The 19517-nt window shown below is 40.6% G+C and overlaps 1 protein-coding gene across 1 annotated transcript; it reads right to left on the bottom strand.

Annotated features, from left to right (window-relative positions):
* Positions 1-510: 510 nt before the first annotated feature.
* LOC141640183 (uncharacterized) lies at positions 511-14732 on the bottom strand. The gene is made up of 3 exons (XM_074449070.1): positions 14435-14732; positions 13715-14315; positions 511-667 (listed from the first exon to the last, which is right to left on the bottom strand). The coding sequence occupies exons 1-3, from the start codon at positions 14730-14732 to the stop codon at positions 511-513; spliced, it is 1056 nt and encodes a 351-aa protein (XP_074305171.1).
* Between the last annotated feature and the right edge of the window lie 4785 nt (positions 14733-19517).

Here is a 19517-nt window from a genome sequence, read left to right as displayed (position 1 = left end):
TTCTAAACTGTCTGGTTGGGCAAGATAAGGCATTTCCACAATCTGAAAGTCACTTGTACTGTTCTGTGGCCTTTCTCCAAGCTTTTCTGCTTCTTCTTTGTGAACATCCTTGAAAGACTCAACTTGCTCTTCTTGAAGCTTGTTTACAACATGCTCTTCTTCTTCCTCATGAATAGCAACAAACTCAATCTCTTTTTCCTTGATCGGACTATTTTGGAGATGTAAATTGCGAACTACCTCCTCTTGTTGATCATCATCACTCAATGGTTCAACATTATAAACCATTCTCCTTTCTTCGTTGTCGTTCTCGTGGCGCGGTCTCTTGTTTTCTGGTGTGACAAACTTAGGAGTCATTTCACATAGCTCTTGAATGGTTAGAGTTCGTTTTTGAGGACATTCATTTGCTATGTGTCCATAGCCTTGACACTTGAAACATCGCCTCATAGAACTTCCCTTAGTAGACTCCACAGCTACTCTCCTGCCTTTATCTTTCACATCTTCTATTTGAACTTATTTAGGCTTGCTATATTCTGGCTCCGAATAAGAATTCGAACCTGAATTTGCTCCTCTTGAATAGGCACAGGATTTTCTCGCTTTATCATGCTTCTCAAACTTTAAAGCCAATCGACAAACATCATCGAATCCATTGTAAATCTGAATTTCGACTCTATTAGCAATAGAGGACGTGAGACCCTTGATGAATCTTGCAACTCTAAGCTCTTCCTTCTCTCAAGATCACAAACAATCGTCATCCTTTCGAATTCTTTGATATACTCGGCCACGGACAACCCCTCTTCTGATAAAGCTTGCAACTTTAGGTAATTTTTTTGATCGTAGTCTCTTGGTAAGAATCTCCTCATAATATGCTTCTTTAGTTTCTCCTAAGTATCGATCGTACTCTTCTTATCTCGCTTTCTCTGCTTTTTCAAGTTTTCATATTTAGTAAGTTTTAGAATAGCAATCTTGAATTGCTTATGCTCATCATACTCCTTGTATTCGAAAACTCGTTCAGCTTGTCTAATCCAATCCAAGAATTTTTCGGGATCCAAATCACCATTGAAATCAAGTATGTCAAGTTTTAGATCTCGATCATCATAGTTCTTGCTTCCCTTCTTAAGTTTGGAAATTACATCATCCTTTTCTGAATCCGACCCACGTGATCTACTTCGACTTGAGCTTCTGATAGGCTATTGCACACCTATGCAAAAATAAATACCCTAGACACAAATGAATGTAGTACGTAGGGGTCGAATCCACAGAGAAACGGTAGTTGTTAATTAGTTGTTATGGAGTGAATTTCATCAAGGTCGGTTATCGTATGATTGGCTGGTTTGGATAATGGAAGAAAATAATGATAAAGAAATAGTCTAGGGAGGTTCGGTCACACATGCAAATTATGTAAATGCTTAAATTATACATAGGAGTTGATGAATCGTTAATTTTTTAGGCTTAGAGACACCCACCTCATGATATTAGTGTCAACCATAGACCGGGTCCTAGAGAACTCTCGTTTATGACTAGGTCGTCCTACTACACATGCTTAATCTAATCCGATTCCGTGCCTCTCGACTAATAGAACGAATTAACAAACTTAATCAATGAATAAGGCCTTTAAACAAAGATTAAACTTGACGATACAAACATGCGATAGAAAAAATTAGACGATATTATAACATCCTAGTTTATCATGTCACAAATACTTTTTATGCATGACTCCCTTCATTCCCTAGACAAGGTAGACTACTCTAGCATAATGTAATTGTAAACTAAACTAATGACAATTGAAATGATAAACATAATGAAAATAGGAATAGAATTGCCTTGAAATGGAAATGGAAATGGAATTGAAGAACAATGCAAATATAAATAACTTGATATGTAAGTTGTATATAACTTGAATTAAAATTGTTTATAACAAAATGGAAATGCTAAAAGGAAATCTAATCTAATCTAAACTAAGAACTAAAATGAGTGTATAAAAGTGGTGTAACAAGTATGTAAGAAGTGTATAAGAAGTGTCGACCAAAGATTCTATTTATAGGAGTGAAGGGGGAAATAAGCTACAGGGGGTAACCCCGATCGGGGCCACCAACCCCTATCGGGGTCATGACTTTTCTCATTTTTCTCTTAAATTCGTCTTAACTTTGCACTTATTGTTGATGCAGAATCCCATGCTTGTTTCTTAATGCGTCCGTCTAAGGCATCCTAAGCATCATTTGGCATCCGATGCTTGCATATGGCTTGGGCTTTTACTTGTATTTCGTTTATTTACATATCCACCAACTAAGATTGGTTTCTTCTTGCTTGGGTTTCCAAATTTCTTCCCAAAATGCCCCTATACTTCCCGGAACTCCTTTGCATGATCAAAACTTGCTCTCATTAGCCTCGTGAACTATTGTACTTGCTACTTTGACGGGAAAAAGCTACTAAAAGCTTAATTTCCTACAAAATACAATGAAAAATAAGCAAACACAACTAGAACACGGAATTAGCTCACAAACACTAACATTAGTGCAAATGACATGTAAAATAGAGCTAAATTATGGGGTTAAAATGTATATAAAATGGAACTATCAAACTCCCCCAAGCTAAATCCTTGCTTGTCCTCCAGCAAGCACACAATACAATGTATGATAAGGACAAGGGTACGATTAACAATCATCACATCCAAATGCAATTCCCGTCAAGTAACTTTAGAGCACAATGAATCAAATTCCGAAACAACTTGGGCATAGGGAAAATATAACAACATGGATGAGATTTATATGACGGCGTAGCATAAAGGACTTCACATGGACATTTCAACTTTTGCATGATCTTATTGACATCGGACTCCTCACGGGATTCACTCACACTCATAAAATGAACAAGGCAATTTATAAGTGTATGTGACACTCTCCTATCTACGACTCAAGAGAATGCGCCCGCAATCTAGTATGGTAAACATTCCAAGTCAACAAGATAATGCTAATCATGATCAAATATGCACAAGAAAAGAAGCCAAGAACAAAGAAGAAGGCTTAGGGGAAATAGGTAAGAAGGTGGACAAATGTTTTTGGTCATGTGGAGCAAGTGTGAAGTTAGTAACTAACCAAAAAGTACAAGGATACTTATTCCGAACCTTAACCTTTCCCAAGAGCAAGAACTAGAGCCAAAAATAGGATGATGACTCATTTTTTCATTATAGCACAAAAGACTACTTCCCAAAATAATATATCTCAAACATGGAAGCAACTCAAATTTCTTTCTTCTTTGCTTATCATTTTTCTCATTTTTCTCATGCTTCTTTCTTTCTTTTCATTTCTTTTTTTTTTTTCTTTTCTCATATTTTTTTCTATCTTTTTTAAACTTTTTTTTTCTTTACCACCATTCACCAAATTACGGGAATCAGCAATCCCGTAACAAAAATGCTCACAATAGTATCAAATAACCATATCCCATATAAGAGAGCACCCCAACACAAGTAGCAAGTCACTAGCTCAACAAGGGTAGGCAATTTTATAGGTGGCTAGAAAAGGGTGATATTTTGGGCATTATATGTAAGCAAACAAGTGAATGGCTTCTAGTTGCAATCATGATAGCAAAACTCATAAGAAATGGAACAAAAAACCATGCTTGTGCATTTAGATGTAACGCACACCAAGAGGAGAAACTACACACACCTAAATAGGACCGGGTAAAGATGTACCGGCCTTTTTGAGGCTCTATCTTACCATTTATGTAGTTTGCCGATGACAAGATCAAGTCTACTTTGTCCAAAATCCATCCCTCACCCACTATGTCAAGACATCCCCATGAAAGCAAAACCCGTCAATAAAGCATGATTCATTAGCTTAAAAAGCTACTATATGAAAAATGCAAAGAGGAATGGCATTATGCATAAGACAAAAGGGTGGACACAACAAGACACCAAAGTTTATTTGATTTTTCATTTTTTTTCAATTTTTCAATTTTTATGGATTTTTGAATATATGTGGAAGCAATAAAGCAAGACACACTAAATCCCTCCCCCAAGCTAGAACAACACATTGTCCTCAATGTGTGACACAAAGATGGACTAATAAAAACCAACAAGGGGAGATGAGATGACACATGCGAAAAATAAAGTAGGACAATAAAGCATACTAAAGTGTAGAAGCCTCCCCCAAGCTAGCTTGAAAACAGGGTAAGGTCCAATCCAAGTAGCAAAGTACCTGCAAAAGACAAGCTACTACAATACCAAAGCAAACTAAAATGTCTAATTGTCCTAACTATTACATCAAAACCAAATTGAAATTGCAATCGTAAATTGTCTTAAAAAGCATAAGTAAAACAATTTTTCCTAAAAGAATATCCATCGCCCTTTAAAAAGCATGTCAACGCCCTTAGAAATTGATCATATTCCTGCGCATGAGCAATACACAAGCATATGTAAGCAATTGATAAGATATAAGCATGAAAGATCAAAGGTAAGAAATGATTAATCTTATCAAATTGCCCATGCGAGATTTCAAATAGAACCACCGTACTCCCCTCGTCAGCAAGAGAAGGAGCACCTTGCTTAAGACCATAAAAATAACCATTAGTGCATAAATTATAATCATGAATGGTCCCAAATTGATGGTATGGAAACTCTAAGTGGTAGGACTCGTCACAAATGGGGGGTTCATCCCAATTATCCTTTAAATGAAAATCGCTAAGTCCTCCATCAACCTCAAAAGGGTCAACTACATCCACTACGAAAGGATTCTCAAAGGAGTCTAAGGTCTCGGGTAAAACCTCATCCTTTTCATTACATTCGGGCCCAACAATATCCATGTCATGGGTGTCATCTACTACAAGGTTAATGTCATTAACATGAGTCTCTAAGTGGTCAATTGGAGTGATGTGAAGGGGAATTTCAAAAGAAAAATTATGACCATTATCATCGTCTTCCAATAATTCTAAATTATTAGGGGCAAAAGACTCACATTGGGAGGGTGGAAGAGTAGAAGCTTCGATAAATCGCTCATTTTCTTCTCGCATTTCTTTGAGCATGTCTCCGAGCCTTTTTAAGGAACAGGCTTTAGACGCTTGTTGCTCCAAATAAACTTAAGTAAGCATTGTGAGCTCCTCTGCGATACGTCTTAAATTTTCATGGCGAGCTACTTTCCGACATTGGTTGGCCATCAGCCTTAGGAAAACCCAAAGCTCCCCCGCACTCTTGTAGTAGAGACTCTCACAGCTCATGTAAAGAGCCAAATCACGGGACTCGGAATCCATTCCGTCAAGCACAACCAGACCCAATTCATATTCATTGTAAATGAATCCAAGAGAAGCAATATGATTAACGTATTCGTCAAATTGGGACAAATAGTCATGAAAGGGTTAGTTTTGTTGTTGTACGAAAGGAAATACAGCCATTGGACGGATATGAGGATCCCCTTGAGATAGTTTTACCACATGAAAAAGGCACTAAAATTACAAGAAAACCGTGAGAAAGATCCCAAGAAACAAGTGTTCTCCAGGACAAAATAAGACAAGATCAAATTCAACAACTAATAACAAACAAAACTGTCTCCCCAGCAACGGCACCAAAACTTGATAGGCTATCGCACACCTATGCAAAAATAAATACCCTAGACACAAATGAATGTAGTACGTAGGGGTCGAATCCACAGAGAAACGGTAGTTGTTAATTAGTTGTTATGGAGTGAATTTCATCAAGGTCGGTTATCGTATGATTGGTTGGTTTAGATGATGGAAGAAAATAATGATAAAGAAATAGTCTAGGGAAGTTCGGTCATGGAACGAAAATGTCTATTGCCAATACCATCAAGGCAAGGGCCATGACACCGAAACCTGTTCCAAACTAAAGCATGTCATTCAAGTTATGATTGAAGCTGGCAAAATCATAATTGCTCCTCTCAGTCAAGACAATCCTCCTGAATGTCTCAAATCAAACAGCAAGGTTGAGCGTTCTCAAAGGACATTCACTAAACTCAACACAACCTATGCCGCAGCTCTTCAAAAGCTCATGACTGAAGGGAAGCTACAACCAATCGGGCCCACTCCAGACCAATCTGGAAGCAGGAGATCCCATTTCTGGGACGGCAGTGCCTATTACCAATATCATCAAGGGAATGGTCATGACACTGAAACATGCTTCAAACTGAAACATGTTATTCAAAATATGATTGACAATCATGAACTGATAGCTTCATCCCTATGCCAACCAAGTGATGGAGACAACCCTAATGAACATCTTTTTCTACAAGAAGATAAAAGCCTCATCGACTATTGTCCTCATATCATCCCCAACAACGAGAGTGATGTGCTCAAGTGGGTCAATGCTCAAGATCAAACATTCAAGCATTTGGATCCGCAAAGGACATCCTTGAGGAGGAAAGTAATGATTAGGAGTCCGTATATACGATTAAGTCAAAGTCCGAGTCCAAGTCTTAGGCTTTCTCATATCTGTCCTAGTGTCTGTCCTTTTATTCCTAAGTGACAAACTGGGGGCTGTCCCCATGATTCACATGTATTCATCGAGTCTGTGCTAACATCTTATTTATCTAAATAAAAGCACAATTTCTAGCTATCACATATTCTCCTCTTTACCATTTCCCGTTGACAACGAGAATTGATTTGAAAATTGATTTAAAACAAACAACAAGTTCCAATTCAATGTGAGTACACTCGAGTGACGTTCCGTGCCGAGTAAGCAGAGGACTCGAAACTTCGTGTCCATTTTCTTTACCTATTCCATGTCTGGCAATAGAAACCTTTCAATAGCACCCAATTTAGAACGAGCTTTTATCAAAGGGATTCTACGATGAACCTGGATAACAAACCAGAACATCTCCTTGTTCATGATCAATGACGGAAGGCAAGCCCATTCCCCACTAAAACATCCCCATCACCAAATATCAACCGCTCACCAAAGGGTACATCCCCGTCTGCACCTTTACCTTCCTCGAACGAAGGACGCCAAAAAAACCGATATATCCAAAGCAAAGCCAAAGCGAAAGGCCGAAATCAAAGGCCCAAGCCAATAGCCATTCACCCAAAGTCAAAGCGAAAGACTAAAATCAAAGGCCCAAGCCAATATCCATTCACCCAAAGCCAAAGCTCAATGCCAAAGCAAAAGACCAAAGCCAAAAGCAATTCATCCCAAGGTCAAAGCCAAAGCCAAAACAAAGGCAAAAACCAAAACCAAAGCCAAAGCGAAAGCCAAGGCAAAAGCCAAAACAAAAAAGAGATAGTGAAATTCAAATTCACTATTTTCACAAATTTCAAACGACGAAAATTAAAACCGTCATTTTCAAATTAAAAAAACAAGATAGTGAAATTCAAGTTCGCTATCTTCACAAGCTTCAAACGACGGAAATTAAAACCGTCATTTTCAAATAATAAAACAAAATAGTGAAATTCAAATTCACTATTTTCACAAATTTCAAACGACGGAAATAAAACCGTCAATTTCAAATCAAAAACAAGATAGTGAAATTCAAATTCACTATTTTCACAATTCCAAACAACGGAATTAAAAACCATCCCATTCAAAAAATGAAATAGTGAAATTCAAATTCGCTATTTTCCCACAATTTCAACTGACGAAATTCAAAACCGTCACTTTTCAAAAAAATGAAATTGTGAAATTCAAATTCGTTATTTTCCCACAATTTCAAATAACTTAATTAAACCGTCACTTTTCAAACTTCGGACCAACAAGTCCAGGACCAACAAGTCCAAAGCCCAGGACCCATGAGTCCAACATATAAAGTCCAGGACCAACAAGTCCAAAGCTCAGGACCCATGAGTCCAAAATACCAAGTCCAGGACCAACAAGTCCAAAGCCCAGGACCAACAAGTCCAACACACCAAATCCCGGACCAACACGTCCAAAACACCAAACACTAAAACCTCAACCAAAACTGCTTCACCCCTAAGTCCTTCTAAAGACTACTACAGGGAAACCTATCTAGGATCCTGGGGATTCCCCTCGAGATCATAACCAACACTACTTCACCCCTAAGTCCTTCTAGAGACTGTTATAGGGAGACCTATCTAGGCTTCTGAGGATTCCCCTCAAGCTCGTAATATCACACCTTAACCTTTAAGGTCCAAACATGGGAATCTGATCCCACATTATTTACCAACCATTTCGTGCTCAGGCCACATCAAGCCGGAGACTCCATTCCGCACCACATTACAAGCCGTAACCCATCGGCCTACACACCACAAATACAACCTCCAGATTTTTATTTGTCGACCAAACCATTTATTACAAGGCTCCACATTTCATAATGTCGACGCCATTCCTACCTTGACCCAAACACGGAGTCTTCAAAAAACACTGCTCCCTGGAACGAGACATGCACATTTCTTCTTAGAGTCCACTTTTTAGTGTGCTCACGTAGCAAGAAATATTTTCACAAACTATGCCTCTTCGATTCATGATCAAGAGGTAATTATCTCCAATCAACTTTCAAGCCACCAAACGGAATTCGCCGTTGTGACCCTTAACTCCAGATTTTTATCTATCAAACAAACCTATCATTACCAGGCTCCACATTCCATAATGTCAAAACCATTTTCACCCTGACCCAGATACGGAGTCCTCGAATGCTTTGCTACCGAGAACGGGACATACCTAGTCTACCCTTAGGGTCCACTTTTTAGTGTGCTCACATGATAAGGAACATTTTCACAAATTACACCTCTTCGATTCATGATCAAGGAGGAATTCTCTCATATCAATTTTTCGAGTCACCAAACGGAATTTACCATCGTGACCCTCACACTTTAAGGTCCTAACAACTCACTTAGGCACACACATTATGAACTACGAACTGGTTTGATTTCACTTCACGTGAATACGTAGGCAGTCCTTCAAGGACACAACCATACACCTCAAACTTTAAGGTCCTAACATCTCGCTTAGGCACACACACATTCAGAACTACGATCTGGTTTGATTTCACTTCACGTGAATACGTAGGCAATCCTTCAAGTACACAACCATACACCTCAAAATCACTTCAAGGTCCTAACAGTTAGCTTAGGCACACAAACACATGCAGAACTACGATCTGGTTTGAATTCGCAAACACGCGAATACATAGGCAGTCCTATTACTAGGACACAACCACACACCCCCACACACATTCAATTTTCACACCTTCAATTTGTAACCCATTGCACACACATGCAGAACTACAATCTGGTTTGATTTCGCACACACGCGAATACGTAGGCAGTCCTATTACAAGGGCACAATCGCATATCCATTTCAATCTCAACCATCAACATCAATCCTCAAAAGCAGCCCACCCAGCTGCAAAAATTAATCTTATACCTTTTTACTTGGGTTTCTTCCTTAAAACGTCGCCCATTCCTTATTTTGTCAAATTCCCACCTTCTCGCTCTGAGGGCTTCTCTTTCGAGACGCCACCCATCCTTTATCCTCGAACATCTTTTGAGTCTCAACTACAGTCCAAAATAAAACCGCACACAGTCTAGTGCTCAGTTCGGAGGATGACAAGGTCTTGGTTCCGCTCTCCGAATCATCATACCTCGAGAATGGATCTCAAAACAAGCAAACGGAGGCAAAGATGTCTGAAGAAGATAATCAATTCATGGTCCCCAGCCAAGCGGACCTTCTACATCAGGGATTTGATACGCGTTGTCACCTTTTCTTGGGCTAGGAGTTTCACTTACATGTGCAAACTCTGTCAGAGTCACCCCCGTGTTGTGTCGACACTGACTTTGTGTTACGTTCACGATTCACGACTGCCCATTTGTCAGTCTGTCAGTCTGCGTCTGTCTGAGTCAGTATCCCAATGGTCACGTGTCTACAATCTATCAAATCACGGATCTACAAGTAACAAGACTCACCTTCAAGCTTCCCAACTTTCAAAACTTCTATCTCCCTTCGCGTGAGATATTACATGCTAATTGCTTATATGCTAACTATTCACATGCTTATGTGCTTACGTGCTTATACGCTTACATGCTAGTTGCTTTTATGCTAATTGCTTACATGCTTATGTGCGTACATGCTTATATGCTTGCATTCAACGTGCTTGTCTATGCGACTGCGGATTTGTGTGGTCACTAACCATGGAGGTAATCTTAAGAAGACAAACTCACTCCAACTAAGTACTAGGTTCTTCCAAACAAACGGCGACCCGTCAAGTCCAAGGGCTTCAACTGCATCATTTACAGGGCTTACGCTACCTCCCAGCGAGCAAAACTCATATCCCCGGTGAGTCCTGAGAAGTTTCTAACTCCGCAGCGAGTGCCGAGTTTCAAATGGATGTCACACATGCTATTTTCTACAGTCGATCATTCGACCATAGATGGCTAGCGAGCCTTACAACGCATATGGCTGGCGAGCCTTTGTCCGCAAACAAAATACAACTCAAGGACGTATCCCAAAGATGCCTCGGGTACGACTCCTTTTCACAAGCTGGCGAGCCTTTGTCCGCAAACAAGGTACAACTCAAGGACGTATCCCGAAGATGCCTCTGGTACGACTCCTTATCACAGTTGGCGAGTCTTTGCACGCACACAAGATACGACTCAAGGACATATCCCGAAGATGCCTCAGGTATGAATCCTTCATATGGCTGGCGAGCCTCAAAACGCACCGCCTTCAACACCGGCTGGCGAGCCTTTGCGCGCAAATGATTCAAGGACGTATCCCGAAGATGCCTCGGGTTTGGTTCCTTCTTATGGTTGGCGAGCATTTATACGTAGTCTAATGGACTTTAAACGACCCGAATAGAAAGTCGACAGACTCTAAAATGTTCTCGACGGCAGATCCTTGACACAAATCCCCAAGTCGCCTCGACGTCGCCTTTCTCGATGGCAGGTCCTTGGCTCAAACCTTTTTGAATCGCCTTGACGTCGCAATGGTCTTCAGGTTGTAATCTTCGATTGACCTGGAGATCATACTTTGAATTTCGCCCTGTCCAAGCCTCAGTCAAAGTGGGGGCCCTGTAGATACCCAGTATCTGCACCTTCCAAAAACCACCCGATGATGATCGGACTATAACGTGTTTTTGATATGCGTGCGTGGATTGGCTATACATGAGACGGTTTAATGCACTACTCGGATATGAAAAATGATTTCGTAAATGGTTTTCTAACATCATTTTTCATTAAAATAACACTATTTAGAGTTAAAACTGTCTTCGGACCCAAAACCAACTCAGAAACTCGCAACTCGAGTCAAACTGAGTCAACCAAAGTCAACCCAAATCTCGAATGTCAAAAATAATGCCATGAATGTCTTCATCATGTCATTTCAATTAAAATGACCCTATTTAGAGTCTAAACCGACACCGAGCCGAAAACCGACTCGAAATTCAAATCCCGACTCACACGGGTCAAACCCGAGTCAAGCACACAAAACACCTACCTAAGTAACACCAAAATCATCTTATTAGATGCCCATATTGTTACACGACATCTTATATAAATGCCACATATCAACAATGGATGGAGAATTGGCCACGTCCAAATTAAAAGGGACATTACACCATTTTCCATCACGAGGTGGCTCACGCCTCTTTAGGCCATCTGCTTAGCCTCTAAGCAAAATCAACCGACCTACCACCCCAAATTTCTCTATAAATACCCACCATCACACACCACAACACTCACGTGAGCGCCCGCCCCCTCCCTCTCTCTTAAACTTCTAGACCCGACTTCCTAAGTCACAAAATCGACACGTGTTTATGACCTACCGATCGTAAACACAAGTCTTACACATTTTGTTTGGTATCGTCGCAGTGCATTCGACCAACCCATTTGACCAACTCAATTCATCAATCAACATGTTTTAATTAACATATTTTCAACATATTTTCAAAACCAAATCCTTTTTTAAGGCACTCTTTTAAACTTCTTTGATCGTGAGTAGTCGCTACGAAAAAACCGTCTCTAAAGTCGTCTACGTCGCAAACATCAATACACGTAAGTTTGAGGGTGTAAATATCTCTTTCATTTCATGTATTTACTGTTTTCATAAGTTTATATCATGAACAATGCATAACACGATTCAAATATAGGTTAGACGAGCCAAAACCGAGTTTTGGCCCGAGACAGAAGCCCTTTTCTATGCAAAGAGGCTCGCGCCTCTTGTGGGTTCTCGGGTCAGACTCAAACGTGTTTGTTCTCGTCTTTCCTCTTTATTTCATTTCTTATTTGTAATCGGTTTTTACCATTTCAAATGTTCAAAATCATTTTTATGACAAACTTTTAACCATAAATCATAATCACCCTTGGTTCCATATACCATGACGGTTAAATCCGTGACTCGGTGATATTAATTGGTTAATTACATTTTAAAGGAAATTCTTTTCTTTTATTTACCATTTTAATTCATTTTTATGATAAACATATTTTGACCATTACAAAAATAAACCTTGGTTCTTTATACCATGACGGTTTATTCCGTGACTCGATGATATTTTTGGTTCATTACAAATTAAAGGGTATCTTAACCCCCTTTTATTTTATTTACAATTTTTCTCATTTGTTTACATTTGTAAACATATTAGTCATAATTCATAATCATTCTTGGTTCTTTATACCATGTCGGTTTAATCCGAGTACGATGACAAACTTGACTAATTACAAATAATTGAACTTAACATAATTAGTTCAAATCAAACATTTGCCTTCTACACATTTTACTATGCTTTTCAAACATGCAAATCCGACAACGAATGTTACTAACATAATAGTAATTATTCCGAGTCATGCAAACAACATTTGCAAATCTTTCATCATGAATACGGTTTTAAATAACCTTTTCAAGAAACAGGAGACGCCTCCTTAGGTCGGCTCATGGCTCGCGCCCCAAGAGGCCCTCTGTTTTCATATTTTAAAACCTGGACAGGCTGGTGTTCTCTTGCCTAATGGCTCGCGCCCCAATGGAGCTACCTGGCACTGTTCTGTTTCGTTTTAGCACTTGTCTAGGACGATCCCAATTACGGTTAATCCCAATACATGACGGGTCAGATTGACAAGCTTACATTTTTACACTTTGTCATTTGACACCCTTTTTCAATAAATGGATCGTGTTAAGCATCATAACCCGAACTTGGTAAATAGATGTTTAATTTCCGTTTTTATGTGCAAATCAATCTAAATCCAACTCGACATCATTTTCTTGATATTTGGATAAACATACCGACTTAGCAAATTCTCACATGTTAGGTTAAAACTTTTGGATGTGCATTCTTGCATTTACACCATTTTATCAACTCTTGCACTTAAACAACCACGATCGATAAGTAGAGGCCGCTAACGCGGGCGGGATTGGGTGTCCGATTAAAAGGCTTCCCAATACGTACCCTCACCCCTTACTCAGAACCTTTGGATAGTGGATGACCTTATCCAGGGCGTACTAGAGTCATTTTATGCATAGAATGCTAAGAGGGGGATGAGTCCTTATCTTTAGTACCTATGTCAAACACCGCTTTTTGCCTTGGTTGACCTAGGTATAAAGTGGATTCGAACGGGTTCCAAGCATCCCACAAATGCTTGGTGGCGACTCCGAACATCTCTAATCGTTTCGAGACCTTTACCGAGGTGAAACCGACCGATCTAAAGCGATCCGGTCGAAAGCATTTTTACGCCGCCGAGCATGGCTTTCAAAAAACCGCTGCATGTACACAGATTGGTTTGGCGTGCAGATGGCCCGTGACCGCAGATCGGTAGGTGGCCCAAATCCACAGACCGGCCTGTGGCCCACGTCCACAGCTGCCCAGATTCAAAGAACTTGATAATAGCTGCCCCAATCTCAGTTCCAACAATATCCCATGCATCCTTATAGAACTGACTCGAATAACCATCTGGTCCAGGAGACTTTCCATTAGGAATACTAAAGATGCTTTGTTTAACTTCATCAATGGTAACTGGTTGATCTAAAATTAGCCAGTGTGCCTCAGTACAGCAAGGACCTCTTCTAACTACATGTTGTTGCACTGAGATAGTCTGCTCATGGGATCCTAGTAATGACTGATAATAATCCAGAAAAGCTAATTGAATATCAGACCCCTCAGTACAAAGCTTGCCATCTTTATCTTCAATTTGGAAAACCTTATTCATCATAACCCTCTTTTTAATAGCATGGTGTAAAAAGAAAGTATTCAAATCCCCCTCAAGAGACCATTGGATCTTAGCTTTCTGAGATAAGAAACTATCTCTAGCCACAGTAAGTTCCTTGAGGTCATTTGCTAGGTCCAACTCCTGCTGAATAAGATCCATATCCCCTGGATTATCTGCTAAAACTTTATGAATATTTGCCAGAGCTAGACCAGCAATAGTAGTAGTATTTTCTATATCAGAAAAGCAGGTATGATTCAACTTTTTGAGTATTGGTTTGAGAGCTTCAATTTCTTGATCACACTAAACATCTTGGTGCCAGAGTATACACCCCTCTAAACACTGAACACACTAGCCTGAAACTCTGCAGCTTGGCTCCACATATTAAAATATTTAAAACTCTTTTTGCCTCCTAAATCAGCTCTCCTATTCACCACAGTACATGGGTAATGATCAAATAGACCCTCTGGATGGAAATGAGCAATGTAATCATCAAACATATTCATCCACTCAATATTGCTTATAACCCTATCCAATCTGCTATAGATTCTCTCATAAGCCTCTTGCTTGTTAGACCAAGTATAGAGAGCCCCAGTAGCTAAAATATCCTCCATACAGCATAAAGAAACACACTCTTGAAACTGTTCCATCTCAATCTCAGTAGTATGACCACCAAGTCTTTCAACAGGTGATAAAACTGTGTTAAAGTCTCCTAGCCAAAGCCAGGGATCAGAACAATGATTAGCCACCTGTTTTAGAAACTCCCATAGCTCCACCCTTTCATGAAGGCCATTGAAAGCATATATTATAGTCAAATAAAACTTCTTATCATCAGTTTGTGAATGGACTAAGATATGAATATATTGTGCATTATAGGATCAAAATTGTATATCAAAACATGTAGGCCTCCAAAAAATCCAAATTCTTCCGCCCTTATGTGGACAGCGGGCCGCCCACGGGGGCGCTTGGTGAAGGTCGAAAACAAGCGTTTGCATTTTGTATGGAGTCGCCACCAATTTTTATGGGAAATTGGAACCGTTCGAATACCTCGTGTCATGTCAAGACACAAAGTAGTGACATGAACACTAAGCGATCGTTACCCTTAGCATTCTATGTCTAGAATGACTCTCGTGGATGCCAATGAACACGGGTGCTCACGGAGATCTGGAGTAAGGGGTGAGGGTACGTATTAGGAAGCTCTTTTGATCGAACACCTAATCCCGCCCGCCTCGATAGCGGCCTCTACTAATGATTAGGGAAGTTATTCGTACTTGATATATTGTCGGCTATATGCATGCAATGCAACATCCAAGTTTTAATCCTAGCATGTGAAGAATTAATACTAAGTCGGTTGACACGTAATTTAGCATACAATTGGGTCGAAGTAAGATTTAATGCTCATTACATGTGAAAACATACAAATGAATCATACAAATGCGATAAATAATACAATAAAATTACAATAATTACATTGAGATAGGCGATTTATGACGAAAATACCTTTAAAACGAATAATTTGAGAAAACGAATAAAAGAATAAAAGAAAGAAATTAACGAACAGGAATTAGCGTGATAATACGGATATTAGTTAATTAATATGTAAGCTAATTAAATCAGGTCAAGGCAAAACGGAGTTCGGGACGTAAATCATCTGGAACAGCGCAAGCGGGAGATCTGCGCCCTACGGAAGAGGCGCGCGATTCTTTGCGTCTGTTCAAGGGTGAGTTCAGGCTGTGGAAGCCGGAAGCGCAAATCGTTAATGTCGATTGGTGAATTTAATGTTTGATTGATAATATTTACTCGGATGAAAGTGATTAACAGGTTAATTACATGTGAATGATGGTCATGAAAGCAATAAACATGGATGAGACGAATCGGAAACGGATTATTTACATGAAATTATGATGAAAATATTAATGAGTCCTCTATTGAAATAAGTCAATTTGACTAAATACGACGGATATACAACGAATATGCGACGAACATGCGAATAAACAGATTAAACTATATCAATGACGAATTCCAGAAACTCAATATTGACGAATTGAATCTCTAAAATCCGGGTTTGAATCTAATGACGAAAACCCGTAAATATCGGATTATTTAGGATTTAAGTCGGATTTGTGATGATTAAAACATGTGAATGAATGATGATTATAATATACATATGAATTATTATGATACTACGACGAAGAATTAACAGACGAACAAGCAAAAGAAAGATTTTGAATACGAATTACAGGGGACAAACGAAGAAGAAAGGAAGCAGGAACTGCGGCAGCCTCACGAAGAGGCGCAGCAGGAACTGCGCTCCTTCGAAGAGGCGCAGCAGTTGCTGCGTCCTTTCTCGACGGTTATTTACTGGAAATCCGCAAAAACAGATTTTAACAAAGGGTTTTAGAAATCGATTTTAATGGTATTTTCGACGTAAACCTTATAATTGATGATACGAAAAGGTAAAATACAATAAATAAATAAGAATTATACACCCTCAGACTTACATGTTGACGAAACGAGAAGGACTAAGATATCGATTAGTGAATGCTCGACGCGAATGCAAAGAGAGTGCCCTCGTAAGAGGAAAACGATTGATTAATTAAATTGATTGAGTGTAGTGGGTCAAATTGGTCGGTCATGCAACGGAGAGGCTGGTACCCGGAAAGATCCGAGCTTACGTGGTCGAAAGTTCAAGCACGTAGGCGCCAGTAAGTAAGAACAAAGTCTAGAATGCAAAGGGAGAAGAGAAGGGCGGACACTCGCGTGAGAAATATGAGGAGCGAAGGCGCCTATTTATACTAATCACACGACGGAATTAGGGTTTCGGAGACTCTTTGGAAGTGAATCTCGGAAAGATATGAAAAAGATACGTAAAACATGCGAGAAAAGGGCTGGGAAGAGGCGCGCAGCCCACTGCGTCTCTTGGAAGAGGCGCAGCCGCTCGTCTTGCGTCTTTCCCGGGAGGTTTCCTCTCTGTTTGAAGAAAGATTTCCGCGTTTGAGTTATGGTAGGACGGAAATAATTCGAATATCTTATGAATATTACGGGATATTATTTGCCAAAAGATAAAATTTGTGAAATATGGAATAGAAATATCCGGAACATTCCAGAACATTCTGACTCGGGATTTAACAGTTATCAGAAAATGGAGACGGTTTTTGACCCGGACTCCGAATGTACTCTAATTACTGCCAAAACGACCGTATCGGGACGTAGATGACAACTAAGAGGTAGACATTTAATATTTGAGCAATTACTTGACGATAATCTTACGAACTGTCACAAATCGTTCCGCGTATCAAACATGCGGCCCAATCATCACCGGGTGGCTTGCGGGAGGTGCAGAAATGAGGTATCTACAGAGCCCCCACTTTGACTGAGGCTTGGACAAGGCGAAAGTCAAAGTATAGCCATCAGGTCAATCGAAGATTACAACCTGACGACTATGGCGACGCGAGGCGGCTCAAGGGGTCTGAGCCAAGGACCTGTCGTCGGGAACATTTTAGAGTCTGTCGACTATCGGGGAGGGTCGTTTAAAGTCCATTAGACTACGTAAGGAGGCTCGCCAGCCATAAGAAGAGACCATACCTGAGACTTCTTCTCGAGATGCTTCCGGAGAATGACACCTTTGCCGAACTCCGTGAGGAATAAATATCGAAAGCAGCGGGACGTCGGTAGAAACTGCTGGGGAATCCGCTTGCGTCGGTCTCAAGCGAACTCTGGCAAAAACTTGAGGTTGAATCGGCTTGCGTCGGTCTCAAGCGAACTCTTGTTGGGGAATATATTGACGATTAGGAACATCTTGATCGCCATGGAAGAAATCTTGAGTGAGCAATACATGCAAAATATCTTTGCTGGCTGGGACAAATATTTTGACGACCTAGGAACATCTTCATCGTCATGGAAGAAATCTTGAGTGAGCAATACTGCAAAATACTGCTGCGCTGGGGACAAATGCGAGTCGGAACGAAAGAAAATCGTCGAACGGACCAAAAGAGTAAAATAGCATCGAGGAAGAGGCGCACCAAAGATGGGCCCACAAATAACGAACTTATAACGAATTTTTGAAAATCCACGTGGAGGGAACAAAAGGAAGAGGCGCAGCAAGAGCTGCGTCTCTTGGAAGAGGCGCAAGCTTGGCCTCTGCGTCTTTTCCCCAATTTGGCTTTCTGCGTAAAAAAACGCGAAAATCAGAGGCATTTGTTTCATTATTTCGAAACCCAATTCACACGATTTCTCTCTCAAATCTTCACCATTTCCGCCAAGGTTTGATTCAAAAGCTTGCTTTAAACATGACTAATCGAGGTATATGTCTTGATCTTGCATCAATCTTCTGCATTTGTTGAATTTTGAGCCGCGAAAATTAGGGTTTTCGACCCTTTTGATCGAAAATTTGGGGCTTTTCCCCCAAATGGATTTGCCTTGCCAAATTGACACTAGAAATGGATAGTAGGTAGTGTTAGGAACACAACCATGCATTCGCTTCGAATTTTCATCAAGTTTTGAGCCTTTGAGTGAAAGTTTGAGACGGTTTTACAGCTAAACCGTAATTTGCTTCGAAAATAGCCTTAGGATTGCCCATTGGCGATGAAATTTGATACTTGGGATCCTTGAACGATGGGTAAACTTCCTACCATCTCGGAATTTCGGTTTGTGACAACTTTTTCAGGACACCTTTCTAGGGCATAATCACCGTTATAGCGAAATGCTGCCGAATTTCCGACTCGAACCCGGAACTAGGCTTCGAATTGGACTTGACTTGACCCAATTTATCGCATGAGTGATCGGGTTGGTGGGAACGTGGCCAAGGATGGCACGGGAGGAGTAGTTTCAGGGCTTTGAAGGCTCGAAAACCCCTTAACAAAGGCTTGTCGTCGTATGACGCGGCCTGAATTTGCTTTAACGTTGCAGGTGATGAGGCTTCTACTTCTGGCAGAGCTCCCATGGAGATAGACGCCGCTGTTGTTGAGGAGGCTTTAGAGCAGGCCTTCACCGCTGCGGTGATGGCTGCTGGAGACGAGGCTCACGAGGAGGAGGCCGTCTAGGAGGAGGAGGCCCCGAGACGGGCCAACGTCGGGCGAGGAGGTCGTCAGCTGAGAGGAGCTCCTGCGTGGGCTGAGACTTGGAAGAGTAGGCACCTCGTGTGGGCTGCAGAGGGTCACCTGTCCTACAGGACGGTGAAGAGCTTGGTAAATAAGAATTCACTACTCATTATTCATCCTCTTTCATTCTTTTGTCCAAATTTCATTCAAATTTCATTCAAAACTAAAGATAGCTTTGTTTCAAATCATAATAGGAGGCCGGGAACATCAGGTCGTTCTCGGGTTACACGACAGCGATGGAGCACTATGAGCAGCTGTCGGCGGAGGAGAGGGCCATGATCGAGCGTGGAGCGTTCGGTCCTCTGGTTCAGGTCTGGAGGGATATCGTGAAGAGGA

Source organism: Silene latifolia, unplaced genomic scaffold (genome assembly GCF_048544455.1).
Source record: "Silene latifolia isolate original U9 population unplaced genomic scaffold, ASM4854445v1 scaffold_73, whole genome shotgun sequence".
NCBI lineage: Eukaryota > Viridiplantae > Streptophyta > Magnoliopsida > Caryophyllales > Caryophyllaceae > Silene > Silene latifolia.
The sequence above is the reverse complement of the archived record's forward strand: the minus strand, read 5'-3'. Positions and strand labels throughout refer to the sequence as shown.

What these genes read in the sequence shown, in the direction of transcription:
- LOC141640183 (XM_074449070.1), bottom strand. Translation starts at nt 14,732, where the DNA reads ATGGAACAGTTTCAAGAGTGTGTTTCTTTATGCTGTATGGAGGATATT. An exon ending in AGCTGCAGAGTTTCAGGCTA is followed by an intron (nt 14,316 to 14,434) that starts GTGTGTTCAGTG and finishes TTTCTGATATAG; the next exon opens with AAAATACTACTACTATTGCT. An exon ending in TGGACGTGGGCCACAGGCCG is followed by an intron (nt 668 to 13,714) that starts GTCTGTGGATTT and finishes TATTGCTAATAG; the next exon opens with AGTCGAAATTCAGATTTACA.